Source organism: Penicillium lagena, assembly GCF_028827675.1.
Source record: "Penicillium lagena strain IBT 129212 chromosome Unknown utg000002l_segment0_segment0, whole genome shotgun sequence".
Lineage (NCBI taxonomy): Eukaryota > Fungi > Ascomycota > Eurotiomycetes > Eurotiales > Aspergillaceae > Penicillium > Penicillium lagena.
Genome location: NW_026623223.1, coordinates 4,192,373 through 4,205,336, shown reverse-complemented (window position 1 = coordinate 4,205,336; position 12,964 = coordinate 4,192,373). Strand labels below are relative to the sequence as shown.

The window sequence follows — 12,964 nt, the reverse complement described above, 5'->3', positions numbered from 1 at the left end:
TTGAGTGACTACAAGACCTGAACATTGAATCTGGAAATACTCCTTGGAGAATTGGATTTTAGAGCAAATTTGGACGATGGCTGATTCTAGCTGTCTGTTTCCTGTTTATCATCTTCCTCGATCATAGAAAGATGTAGGGCTGTCAAATCAGCACAGAACGCAATGGAACTGTTAATGCGGTAATATTCATGATCAAGGCCTTCATTCAGGCATCTCGAGATATTACTTTGTTCTCAACCCTCTCTCTCTCCATGGTACACTTCGCCATTGTGGTATGTGAAGTTGTGTGTCTTCCACCGCGTCGGCTTTGGGATCTAGGACCATCGACGCATGGAGGGACTGGGCCTTCTGAGTTATCATCCAGTATCCAACGAAATGACATTCAGGTGACTCAGTGTTTCTGTTTTGCAACTATATATATGGAACTTCCGTTAAAAATCGGCTATTGATAATTGTAGTGCTAAAAGATACCAATTTCAAGCAAATTTGGTATTCCCTATATGGTATTTCGCACACAACCTTGGTGACATATGCTCAGTTGTTGAAAAATATCTTTTTTTTTAAGCTTCAGTGCTCAAGCACAAAGTCTGTGAATTGAACAGTGAGATCGCCGCCCTCCTTCGCTGGCTTTGCAGCGTACGTTCCTATTCTGAACTCACAGCCTTCAACATACTGTGAAAACCACGTAGTTTTTCTGATAAGATGACGACAGTCCTTTTCGAGGATATATATCCAAATGCTTCCATCTGATCCTTTAGCCATCTCAAGGGTTGCTGTTGTTTCTCCATCAGAGATTGGATATAACCCCCAGTCAACCCAGTCGTTCTTCGTAGCCACTCCGATCTTCAAGCCATCATCCAGAAGCTCAATTCCTGCTTTAATCCACTTTGTATTGCTACTATTCTCACCGCTGTGAAGAATAACTATGAGGCCCCCTTGCTCATAGCATGTGGCCCAATCGGCTTTGATTGTAACACGAACCGATTTGAAAGCCTCCCATCTAATAGTCTGATACAATATCGGAGCATTGAAACGGTTTGTAGAAGGTGGCTTTGACCAGATATCGGTTGATGGCGATGCAGTAATTGTGAAGTCAAGGGGAAAATGGTCTGTATTTGCTTCGCTAATATTTTCGGTGCTGAGATTAGGAGTAAACATAATCTATTAGAGATTTAAATGTAAGAAAATTTGTGATAGATGAATATAAATCAATAGTGAACCTACGATTGGTAAAGTATGTCCCTTTGCTTTTATTTCTGCTGTGGCGCTGCCATGAATGGAAAGATGAAATTTAAAGCAATGCCACTCATTTATAATTAAAATAATGTAGATCAACAACCGATGCTTGTTAGTTATCGGATGTGTCATAGATTATCTAAGCTAATGTAAGGGGGAATGGAGTTGATAGTTAACCACGAGAGGTAAGATGAAGTAATATGTAAGTAAAGTCTTCCGTAATCTCCTTCAGCCTCACATAAGTTGCCAATTCTGACTTAATCTACAAATATCGTCGCTAATCGAATGCTATTTAGGTGACGACATGCGCAATGAATACCGACTATATCGCACCTTGCCGGCTGCGAGAATCGTCCAAGATCTTCAATTATATCATATCTGCACCTCAATTCAGTCTTGAACAAGATGCTTACCTTTTATTTTCTACAAACTTCCCGAGCATTTCGTATTGCTTGGTTACTTGAGGAATTGAATGTCGAATACGACTTGAAGTCCGCGGATCGCAACCCCGATCTTTCAGTTCCAGCCTCCTTAGGTGTACCGACATCGCTAGGAAAATCACCAGCCATTAAAGACGGGAATCTGGTGGTTGGTGAATCTGGAGCAATTACCGAGTACATATTTCTATCTGACCGACCTATGCCATACATTGCTAATATAAAGTATGAAGGTACCTTGTTGAAAAGTATGACACTCAGCATCGATTGATGCCCCTTGATCCAGCCAAGAGGAGCAAAGTGAGGGAATACATGTGGGCTGCCGAGGGAACATTCCTCGTGCACGGTCTGGCCATCTGGGCTCTTCGCCCTGCCTGTCCAGACTCGGTCATGAAAAAAGGGCTGGATGAAATCGAATCGAAACTCGCGGTTCCTGTTCAGAAAGATTTCGACTGGCTTGAATCTGAACTTGCTAACACTGGCGGGCCGTTTCTCTTGGGTAATGATGTGACAGCAGCTGATACGATGTTGGCATTCTCCTGCCAATTCATAATCGCCAGTAACTTAGGCTTGGAAGGAAAATCATGGCCGAGAATTAACAAATGGCTTGAGAACGTCGAAAAACGAGGTGCTTATCAGAGAGCGGTCGAAAGGACTGGCCATCATCTTTGATTATCTACTTTACTGTCGATACTGGAATCGAATTTGGCTTAAGCCATAATTTGGTACCTAGTCTTATATTTAAGAAAAACAAACAGTATAGTGCGGAACCAATTTTTCTATATGTGCTCGATCGTGGAGTATACAGTGGCACCGCGAAAGTCGGAGACCGCCCGAAGTATCATCTAATCATTCTGCCAGCAAATAGTGGCCGCACCACTCATAAGTCGTAATTAGTTGACGGTATGTCCTCAATAAGGAGGCGGTAAAGAATGGTACTACTGGTGGTCGCAGACTTTTGCGGTGCCACTGTACGGTGAGCAGCACGGATAGAGCCTCGGGCTGGAATGCTAGGGCTCGCTGAGTCACGCGTTCATCTCCGAACACGGCGTGATGCTGGCGTGTTAGTACATACTGAGATGGCTATTTTTGATGATAGTAGACAGCTTGCGTGTTGGTCAGATGTTCTGATTATCAGATGCGACCCTAAAGTCGCGCTCAGCATTGTGTGTGGTCGTTTTCGACGTGTTTCGGCAGTTTGAAGCTCACGATGATGGTCGGGTTGCCAAATCGGGTAATCCGGAGAAGTACACCCTGGCACCGTTTCTATTTCCAGTGGCATCAAGATAAGCTACACGCACCATGTCTCCACTGAAAAATTTTCGAAGCATCAACTGATCAAAAAAATGGGGCCCTCCACTCTGGCCCCGTCGCCCCGACGATGCGTCAGCCGGGCACACACAAAGGGTGGCAACAATGATTCACCTTTTGGGGGAGATCCAAAAGGTGAGATGGAGAGACCGATAGAGAGCGACACTAACATCCTCGGTCCAATATTTCATCATGACACGAGTTAAACCGGTGAATGAATCATGGATGGCGGCCAGCTCACAATGCCATCGTTTGGTCTAGAACTGGCCGTGACCGGGTGAACCGGCAGACTCTGTGCGTGTGCACGGGCCAGGTTCCCCATAGTTGCTAGGCTTGCCGATCGAAGCCCATTACCGAGTATAAGACTCGCCTGGGCCTGTTCGCTGCGAGACCCCTCTTTTACCCTGCTCAGAAAATGTCTGCCACACCCCTATAGTGTCTCTGAAATATTTATCACCCCCCCCCTCGGACCACTGAATTGTCTCAAACAATCCATCTATAACAACCATGACCGTCACAATCAGCGTCCACACGGCTCCCGCCTCGCCCTCGCCGGCTCGTGCGGTCCCAGTCATGAAAAATGCCAACAAGCGCTGGCCCCCGATAGCCAACCGCAACGCCCTCCCATACAAACTCACCGTCATCTCCAAGGAGAAATTGGCCCGGGAAGCCACCGCTCCGGACCCGGACCTGCGCCGCTGCGTGGCGCACTTCCGCCTGCACTGTGGCTCGGTCGAGTGGACCGAGAAAGACATGAGCTCGAAGATAAGCTCCTTCGAATTTGAAGACACCGACGAAGAAGACGAGCCGGAAGAGCACAACGATTCAAAGGACGACTTTGTCGCCGTCGACTTTAAGGACCAGAATCCCTCCAATATGGAGATCGACGCTGCTCCGCTTCTTCCCTCAACACCACTACCTCCAGCTCCAGAACACTCTCCCGAGAGTGGACTATTGGATAAGAGCCCCTGCATCGAAATCACTGAGATCACCTCGAAGCACCTCTGGCCGTCCGGAGGCGGCACATGCATCACCGTTACTCCTCTTGTCGGTTAAGCCGGATCACCTCAGCTTTTAATATTCCCTGCACCAACTTCCTCACCCTCGACTCGACATCCACCAATTCTCCTTCTTTCAACCGATATTTACGACTTACGATGTGATGAATATGACGATATCCAAAAATGGATGAATGTAAATAGCTCTACAGCAACAGCTAATAATGGAGAACAAGGAAAACAAATCCACTAATAATATGAAATCCGTTACATCTCCACACTCTCCTGAGTTAAATTTCCAGACAATGGACCCGAAATGTAGTTTAGCGCTCATTAAATTATTCCACGTGCATCTGGAATATATTCATTGTACTTCTTTCTTGGGTTTGACTCGCTCGATGCATTTGAGCTACGGTGTATATAGACAAACCCCAAGGGGCATAAAACCACCACGACTCTAGTCTTTCCTATTTCACTCCCTTGCACGCTCAAAACCACACCACAATTGCCTCCTCTCCCCTTAAATCCTCAGATCAATCTCACTCAGTCTGAGGAGGTATAACCTTCACAAACATTAAACACCCCTCTGCCGATGCCCGGTAAGGCCCGTGCTCCATTCCAGGCTTGCGATATGCATACGCACCCACACCCCACGACTGGCCTAGTCTTAGATCCTCTAGTCCACCCTGGAGAAAACACACTTCCTCGGTGAAGGTATGCGTGATTATTTGGTTGGGATCTGTAGTGGTGTGCGGTTCCCACCACTGTAGTGCGGAATTATGCTCGTCTGAACCGTTTAGCATCAGTGCCCATATTCCGGGGCCCACGGAGTACCAAGGTTTTGCGATGGGCGACGACAACGGTGTTCCTATTGGGGGTGGACGAGGCGGGTTGGTGAATTCTTTTTGATGGAAGACCATAATTTCTCATTCATAGAAGATTAGGAATGGACATTTAATTGAGGCTCGTATAAGTGAGTTAGAGAAGAGTTCGGGGCGAAATTATTAGATAAGGTGAGATTGACGCTGACAAACTTAGTTGCTAACAAATTGGAATGGACATGTGGATCCTCGGTCCTGCTTTGATGGGAATTCATGACTTTCAGGGTGGGGGCATTGGGATATCGGGAATTTTACGCTACGAGTGAGTATAGACCGCTACCACCATTGTGATTGCCTGCAAGAACAACTTCCACTGTCAAACAGACGCAACTAGCTTCAAGGCCAGAGAAAGTGTTTCTGCCATTTATCTTCGCCCTTGTTGTGCACATACTGGAGCCGTTTGTGCAGGCGATTAGCCTCTCCCTGCCAGAATTCGACCGTATCAGCTACAACAATATAGACTCGCCATTTCTCCACGCCTGACATTGGATCTTTCGACATCTTCAACTCGGTGTCGGCAAGATTCTGGGTCAGCGCATCACGGTCGAGAAGGACTCCACTTTGGTCCGAGGCTACTGCGCAAATCCTTGATTCAATAGGCCGAGCTTTATAGTCAAGAGCACTCTCTGTTGCAGGAGCTTCGACGGCTCTTCCTCTCAGACGAATCTGTCGGGCAAGCTGAGGCCAGTAAAAGGTTAAAGCAGCATGTCCATTACCTGCCAATTGTTTCCCCTTGGGGCTGTCAGATTTCACAGCGAAATGCCAGCCACGAGCGTCGACATTTTTAAGAATAAGAACTCGGGCATCTGGGTGACCTTGATCATCAGTCGTGGAAAGGGTCATGGCATGTGGCTCTCTGACTCCAGCTGCGATTGCTTCGTGGAACCACAGCTTGAAAGACTCGTGAGGAGTTTCCGGAAACGTGTCGAAGTCTAGGTCCGGAAACGGCCCCTCAAGCACCTTGGTATTCCGGAGCTCAGTTCGGAAAGAGTCATCGTCGACAGCCATCTGGATACTTCAAATCAAATTCTGTATAATCAATGAGTGCATTGTGATGAGCTATGGCTGGTGGAAGCAGTGTCAAAGAACAGGGATGGTACCTCCTGGTGCTCAATAGATCCTGATACGAACAATAGCCGAAGGAAGTAGCTCGCAAGATGTCTTCATTCGAAGATAGCGAAAAGCAAAGGTGATAACATCAATTCACTTGGTATTGTGGTCAATAAATATGTCCGCGGATCGATTACGGCCCCGTCGTCGCCATGACTCACCGATCATGACGCACCTCTCAGGCTCGGGTGCAGTTTGAGCACGGTTCAGGAAATAATTCGCACGTGTACTGTACAGATGGGTGATCTCTCACCCATTCCCCTTCTGCGGCCTCCCACCCCTCCCTGCCCACCTTTCATCCATCAACGTCCAGATTTCTCTTCGCAACAAGGCACCAAGACTCCTTCACTCGAAGCTTGAAATGATCCAAGATATGATATCGAGTAAATCACTGAGTACCTCGTAAATGGCTAAAGCTGCTGAATGTAGTAAGCGTTCAATCATTAAGATCAGCAACAACCTTCGTCGGTTCGGAAATGTCAGAGTACCTCCAACACGCGTCGGCCGACGACGAAGCATAACCCCTCCGAAGCTAGAAGCCTTGTGTGATCGTTTACTTGAAAAGCCCAGCCTATACATGGAAGAGATAACAATATTTTTATAGTCATCCTCGAAATCAGTTTGAACTCCACACTCACGAATTAATTCCCGAATTCTAACTCGAAGGACGATCATAATCTATAGAATGCTGGATTTAACACGAAACGGCTATAAGGAAATTTATAGAAGAGGTTTGGATGTTCTATCCTTCAAAATGGAAAAACCACTTCTCTTCGCAGCATTTAAAACTTCGAGTGCCTTGTCCGGAATCGTCGAATGCACAAAAAGGCTCAACTTATCCAAACAAGGCAGCTTCGTGACCCGAGCCTCTGGAAGATCCTCAACTAAATGAGAGATGCACTTCAGATAATCATCCTCAAATGTGTCGAGATATAAGTTGACCTTTTCAATAGACACTGGCAACATATTAATCAGTTTGGGCCAGGCTGGACTACCAACCGACTCAATCTCTTCTGCGTCCAAATCCCTCATCGACGAATCATATGGGGGACCGCACAGCATCTCGATATTAATTCCAAGCACAGCCAATTTCTGAAAACGAGTCATATCCACTAGTGTGGCTCCTTTGCTTCCCCCTGACTCCAAAATGATAAGCCTCACCGACAATTCCTTGAGTGTCTTTCCGCAGATATTCTGCACAGTATCCAAGAATGCACCAAAGTTATAGAGATAGCCACAGCCATGATGCTTAGTCTGGTGAGAAAACCTGAAGATCTCTAAGTTTGGAATTCGTGATAGGAGCTGTGATAGCTCCTTTGGGCCAGCAACAGACGCATCCACATTTAACGTCCGCAAGTTTGTGCTATAGCATTCCACCAACGGGTCAAATGCCATTCCTGTGTACCCATCATCATAGAAGACGCAGCTGACCAGGGAGACTTCGGATATAGAATTAATCGCGAGGAATGGTACAAATGGTGTCAATGGGGACTTCTCATCAGAACTAAAGTCACGGGATGACTCTATGGTAGAGAGCATAGACAACGGCGCCCCAGGAAACTCCTCAGAGTGTTTAGCCTGGTACGTAATCTGCTTGAGTACCGGCCATAGGTGTTTGTTACTCAAAACGTAGTGCGTTTGACAAGGATCTAGTTCATCCCAGCGTGGGTATAAGGTCACCCTTCGCACTTGCGATAGCAAGGTTAAGAGAAAAACGTCTGCATAGATGCCGGACTGTTGGATCCCTTGAATCCAATCGTCGGGGTCTCCCCCAAAGTGTTCGATAAAGGGTGAGGTAAGCACTAAGTTCCTTAGAGCCGCAGGAACCTCAGCTTCTAGGGAGTTCAGCACTTCTTCATCTTGCTCTTCATCTCTATGCCCCGTTAGGTCGATGGACTGTATGTATTGCGCTATGGAATGATCCAGTGCGATCTGTTCCAATAGCTCCCGCGTGGTCAGGATCCGGGTGCCTGTTTCTTGGGTAATCTCATCTCAGTATTCGTCCGAGTCGGATTCGTCTGCACAGTCTAAAAACTCTTCAGCTTTTCGCGAAAATGTAAAGTTTCGATATCGTTTCCGTCGAGTGGCGTACTGCGCTCGGAAAGGGGTGCTGGCAGCAAACAGAGCTTTGCAAGAGAGGGCAGTGGCTTCAAACTCCGCGGGGATCGTTTGTTGTACGATTTGCATAAGGACCTCGAGGGGAAGGCCAAGTAACGACGGCATCATATCATTTTTTGGGGTTATGGGGATAAAACAGATTAGTTGTCAATGAACCCAAAATCGGATCCAGAGGAACGTTGAATGGTTGATATGCTAGTGGAACTGCAGGAGACCAAGAGATAAGGGGGTGGAAGAAGGGTCTTGCCCGATTGCTTGAATTGTCGGAGACCTTTGTTTAGTTTGGTTGCATGAAAGCTTCCATCAGTTTCTACGGCTATTACGGTACAGAGTTTTGAGGAATTTTGAAACCCTTCGATGTACTTTTACCGCCTCCTCATTGAGGATGTCCCGTCCTACTTATGCCTGATTCTGGTTGGTGAAACTAGTTGGGGGCAGAATAATTAGCGTGGTACTTGAGGTCGTTTCAAACTTTCGCAACACTGTACTATACAAATGACTCATTTTTAGTTACCAATGAATACGAGGCAGTCCCACAAGGATTAACAGGGGAAGAGCCGAAATTAAATTAGCCTGTTGTTAGGGCTACATCCTCTTCTGTGTCACGTGAGATGACCTTCCTATTCAGCATAACCTTCCACTCGATCGTATAGTGGATGCAGCTTGTCGGAATCTCATCGTTTTGCATTTCCTCGCTCCACTCAGAGAGCTGGAGTAGTCTGGGATTTCCCTCGTAGCGTCGGGATAACTCTGCGCGACTGTTCGGGGTGTCATAAATAGCTGGGGAAGGACTAAGCCCTCATCGTGGCTCGGGTGTGCAACCGAAGTACCCTGTAATGGGAGCATATTGCGAATCCTGGTCCGAGGCTTCCAGCTCAAAGGAGGGTCGAAGATCATTACCGTTGCAATACGAGTCAACAGACATCGTCCCTGTTCTGACGGGTTCTAGCGTTAGAACAGGTTTTGTGTACGAGGTGGATGTGGATGGAGAGCATGGAAGACAGTGTCGGATCACAGGATAACCGCATGCACTAGTACTGATGGAACCAATTGAGTGAGTTGGTTGAAGAACTATCTAGGAGATCACTGTTGAGGGCGACTTGTAGTCGCAGAATCAGCCTATCCTTAGTGGTGAAATGCCATCTCCAGATCGACAGACAATCAATCAATCAAATCACCTCCCAAGTGTCTCATTCAATATAGCCCAAATCACGGAATGCTCTTCCTAGGATCTCATGGATCGTTTTGTCTTTCCGTTGGGTATACTCCATCATCGAATCTCCAGCTATAACCGTCTGCTCAGCCGCTTCGCGCTTCACTTTGGCATACAGTTCTAGATCTGCTGGCGTTTTGATTAACCAGTCACGAAAGATACGATGCCGGACAACCTCGGGCGAGTCGGGACCCCACACGTGGAGATTGACGTGGTAGGCTTTGGGCCAATCCGCTACAAAGAACCGGTGCTGGTGCCAGTGCGGCTCGCGCAAGAGGAACCGAAACCCTGCCTCTTCCAGAGGCTTCACGTAAGATGCTTCATCGATGGCGTCTTTCAGTGTCAGATCAACATCAATTATATCTTTAGCTGGTAGGCCAGGAACACTGGTAGAGCCGGAATGAGCGATGTCCAAGATCAAGGCCCCCAGGGCTTTTTGAATTCGCTCTTTGACTTCTTCGAACCGTTGCGACCATTCTGGATTGGGCTCAGCTATGGTAATGGGAGGGTGTACCGTTCGTGAGGCTATACGCTCCACGAGCTCCGGTTTGTCCTCGTAAGGTGCGAGGATCTGCGCGATTGTGGGGGGCATTTTAGGATCGTTCGCGGGTGGAGGTTGAAGTGGTGTAAGTTGCAACAAATATGACTCAGGCGGGCAGTGCGAGGAACCACGCTTAATAAAATGCTCAGCGCGTAACTATTTGTCTTGGCTGATATTTTACCACTAGCATGTGGGGACCCGTGAAATTGGCGCCGAAAATGACCGCTTCTGAGGCCAGAAACGGCCGCCTTTCCACTAGATAAACTATGCTCTTAGGGCTAACATCATGAGTTTAGAATGTTAATGCCGAACTACCAGGCTTTTTTGACAACTCCTCTGATCCCGTTCAACCCCATCCTCGCTTCACTTAGACAATAACATCCAGTGTGCTTGCCGATATATATATATTTCTCAAGAACTCAGTCTCCCATTACTCCAATCCCCAGGTAGCAGGCTTGTCACCAGGCCAAAAAGACGATAGTTTTCGGTGTTGGTGTAATATCTAGTGCGTCGTGCCCAGCTAACGGCTCCATTCCACCCCAATGCAGCCTCAGTAACTATGCAATATTTCAGGTTAACAAGGTTCTCTCTAGTAGTGCGAATGTAAGAGCATAGGAGATGGGGTTGCGGGTCGCATACTAGGTTCCTCTGATGTTCCGGCAATAATAGCAAGCTGTGATAAGAGATAGCTTCCCGGGATCTTTAATTGATCAAGTGGCCGGCCTTGATGTGCTCGCTCGAAGGTGATGCTCCTCGCACTCCCCAGAGTGACCATTGAGGCCCAGAAAGAACGACATAAAACGATCGCCGGATGACGGCTACCGGACGGGGTGGATACGGCACTGCTGCCAGCCCCACTGCACAGAGATGACCCAGATTTTGACTTTCTCGGAATAATCAGCGGGTCATAAATTGAAGTATCGCCAGGGTGACAGTAGGCGCCTGTATAACCGCCAAACTCATCTATATAGGATATATCACTTAGTCTTTTTTTCCTAAGTGTTCGAGTCACAGGATGCTCACTCGGGTCAAAGCCCTGCCATCTAATGGGATTGTTCACTTTGGTCAAAGGGCTTCCGGGAGGACTGGATATTTTAGCCTTAGAGAATGAAGTGCCCCAGAGAAAGTCATCGTCGCCGCAAGCGAGCCATGTCCAGGGATTTGAAGCGAGCAACATATCCATGATTTTTCGATAGATCCCTATCGCGGAAAATTAGTACTCTCGTATTAGCCATAGAAGAACCTAGGGTTAGTCCCACCAATAGGCTTCCCGAGTTTTCTCCTTGAACTATCAGGGATTCTGATCCATTGATCGTCGTGTGTGAATGTAAACCCCCACAAAGCGCGCGCGGCCCGGGCAAATATGAGATTGTCGCGGTCATATCTAATATAAGGTTGTTGGAGAAGTTCAAGGGCCGTACTCGCGCTGTACGCCATCTCATACGCATTTTGAACAGATCGATCAAGGCGGAATTGGAACTCTTCTGGTGTGAAGTCAGGGTTACTATAACAAGATGCTGGTTTCCCCTCAGGAATAAAATTGAAGCTTGTCTCAGCCGCCAGACAGTCAAAATCTGCCGTTGGATTTGCATGGACAAAGAGAGCAAGTATACACAAAATAGTCGCTCTGAATACTTGCGCCATAATGGATCAGAAAAGACAATATGAAAGGCGATAAGGAAAGCGATAGAGACGAAATAGGGGCGGAAGGACCAGTATTTATAACAATTCTATTCACTAACGTTTATTTGACATGCTTATGGAGCGTAGCAAGGTTTAGGAACAAATCACTTGTCTAACCCACTCTAGTCAAGGAAGATAGGTAGGGTAGGGTTGTAGATCCTTCTAAAAGCCCGGCATTCCATTGTGTAGGAGGATTTATTTCTAAATTGTATTAATGTTGAGTTTAATTTCTCTTTTTTCGTCCAAGGGTAGTCTGCAACCACCCCTGTCGCTTATATTTTCTCCTGCGGGGGGCCAAATGCGCCCTGGCCCCTTGTATGGTCCGTGTCATCTTCTCCAGACTATGTTGATTGAACAGAGGTCTGATTTCGCTAAAAGCCACGAAGAGGTAAGGCGCAATGGTGAGTTCTATACTCGTAGCTGGCCACGGATTTTGCGTTGCAAGCCATAGTCGAAGTTGATCGAACAATACCGTGCTGCAGAAAGCCGCCACGCGATTTTAGTTCATAAGTGAACATCTGAAACGGCTCTCCTAGCAGAAAATGCTACAGGCGGGCAGAACGCCCCAAATCCCATAGGATTATTTAGACTACTAATTACTCCTTTTATGGAGACCGTCGAAGCGATGCTCGTGAGGAATAGGATTCAGGCAGTGACATGTACCAAAATAATGCGGCCGACACTAGACTAATGGTATTGTAGCGCAGGCGAGATAGGATTGCTTGAGGGTCAATTAGGTGATTAGAGAAATATGTAGTTCTCGGACTTTGCTAGCCCTTTCATGCGTCTCGCATCTTGATTAAACGTGCGAAAAGAAGTCCTCCACGCATCTGGGTCTGGGATGTCCGTATGTCTCCGCGTGGTGGGCCTAACATACCTGCCACTAGCCGTCAGCGAGCCCTAACTCAGGTCGGACGCCTTGCGGGGAGAGCGTTTACTGGTTCCTGGAGATTGAAGCATCGTGCTTGATTTTTGTCGTCGGAATTTGACTCCGCAATCCTTGAGTTTCGTACTGTAGCAGACTTGGACCGGGAAGAACCTCAAGCAAATTATTTCTCTTAGTAGTTTGAGGTGAAGCAAATCTCTTCGATGGGCTCTCTGATGTCGTCAAGCCTTGACCGCAGGAAGAGAAAGATTACTCGGGCCAGGGCATCCCGATACTCTAATCAGCACGTCTAACCTGGCCTCGACGTACCACAATTAAGGCCGACGGAAACAGATCGTGTGAATTTAGCGTGGAAGCCAATTTCGAATCTGGTTGTACCTTTTCAGTCTCCACAATTACAGTAAAACCTCGATTTAGTGAACCCGCTTCAAAAATGACTCAGGCGGGCACGTGCGAGGAACTGTATTGGCGAGACGCGTAATAAAATGCTCAGCTCGTATTTGTCTTGGCTGACATTTTACATTCAATAATCTGACGGACAGGGTGCACC

At 47.2% G+C, this 12,964-nt stretch overlaps 5 protein-coding genes across 5 annotated transcripts; 1 reads left to right on the top strand and 4 right to left on the bottom strand.

Annotated features, from left to right (window-relative positions):
* Window positions 1–3,491: 3,491 nt before the first annotated feature.
* N7510_004516 (uncharacterized protein) lies at window positions 3,492–4,040 on the top strand (the record flags this gene model as incomplete). Its single annotated transcript, XM_056976442.1, has 1 exon — window positions 3,492–4,040. The coding sequence occupies one exon, from the start codon at window positions 3,492–3,494 to the stop codon at window positions 4,038–4,040; it is 549 nt and encodes a 182-aa protein (XP_056836398.1).
* A 481-nt stretch (window positions 4,041–4,521) lies between these two features.
* On the bottom strand, window positions 4,522–4,902 carry N7510_004515 (uncharacterized protein; the record flags this gene model as incomplete). The annotated part of the gene is made up of 1 exon (XM_056976441.1): window positions 4,522–4,902. One exon carries the CDS (start codon window positions 4,900–4,902, stop codon window positions 4,522–4,524), a length of 381 nt encoding a protein of 126 aa, XP_056836397.1.
* Window positions 4,903–5,199: 297 nt separating this feature from the next.
* On the bottom strand, window positions 5,200–5,871 carry N7510_004514 (pyridoxine/pyridoxamine 5'-phosphate oxidase; the record flags this gene model as incomplete). The annotated part of the gene is made up of 1 exon (XM_056976440.1): window positions 5,200–5,871. One exon carries the CDS (start codon window positions 5,869–5,871, stop codon window positions 5,200–5,202), a length of 672 nt encoding a protein of 223 aa, XP_056836396.1.
* An 822-nt stretch (window positions 5,872–6,693) lies between these two features.
* N7510_004513 (uncharacterized protein) lies at window positions 6,694–8,199 on the bottom strand (the record flags this gene model as incomplete). The annotated part of the gene is made up of 2 exons (XM_056976439.1): window positions 6,694–7,846; window positions 8,066–8,199. The coding sequence occupies 2 exons, from the start codon at window positions 8,197–8,199 to the stop codon at window positions 6,694–6,696; spliced, it is 1,287 nt and encodes a 428-aa protein (XP_056836395.1).
* Window positions 8,200–9,281: 1,082 nt separating this feature from the next.
* Window positions 9,282–9,896, bottom strand: N7510_004512 (GrpB family protein; the record flags this gene model as incomplete). The annotated part of the gene is made up of 1 exon (XM_056976438.1): window positions 9,282–9,896. The coding sequence occupies one exon, from the start codon at window positions 9,894–9,896 to the stop codon at window positions 9,282–9,284; it is 615 nt and encodes a 204-aa protein (XP_056836394.1).
* Between the last annotated feature and the right edge of the window lie 3,068 nt (window positions 9,897–12,964).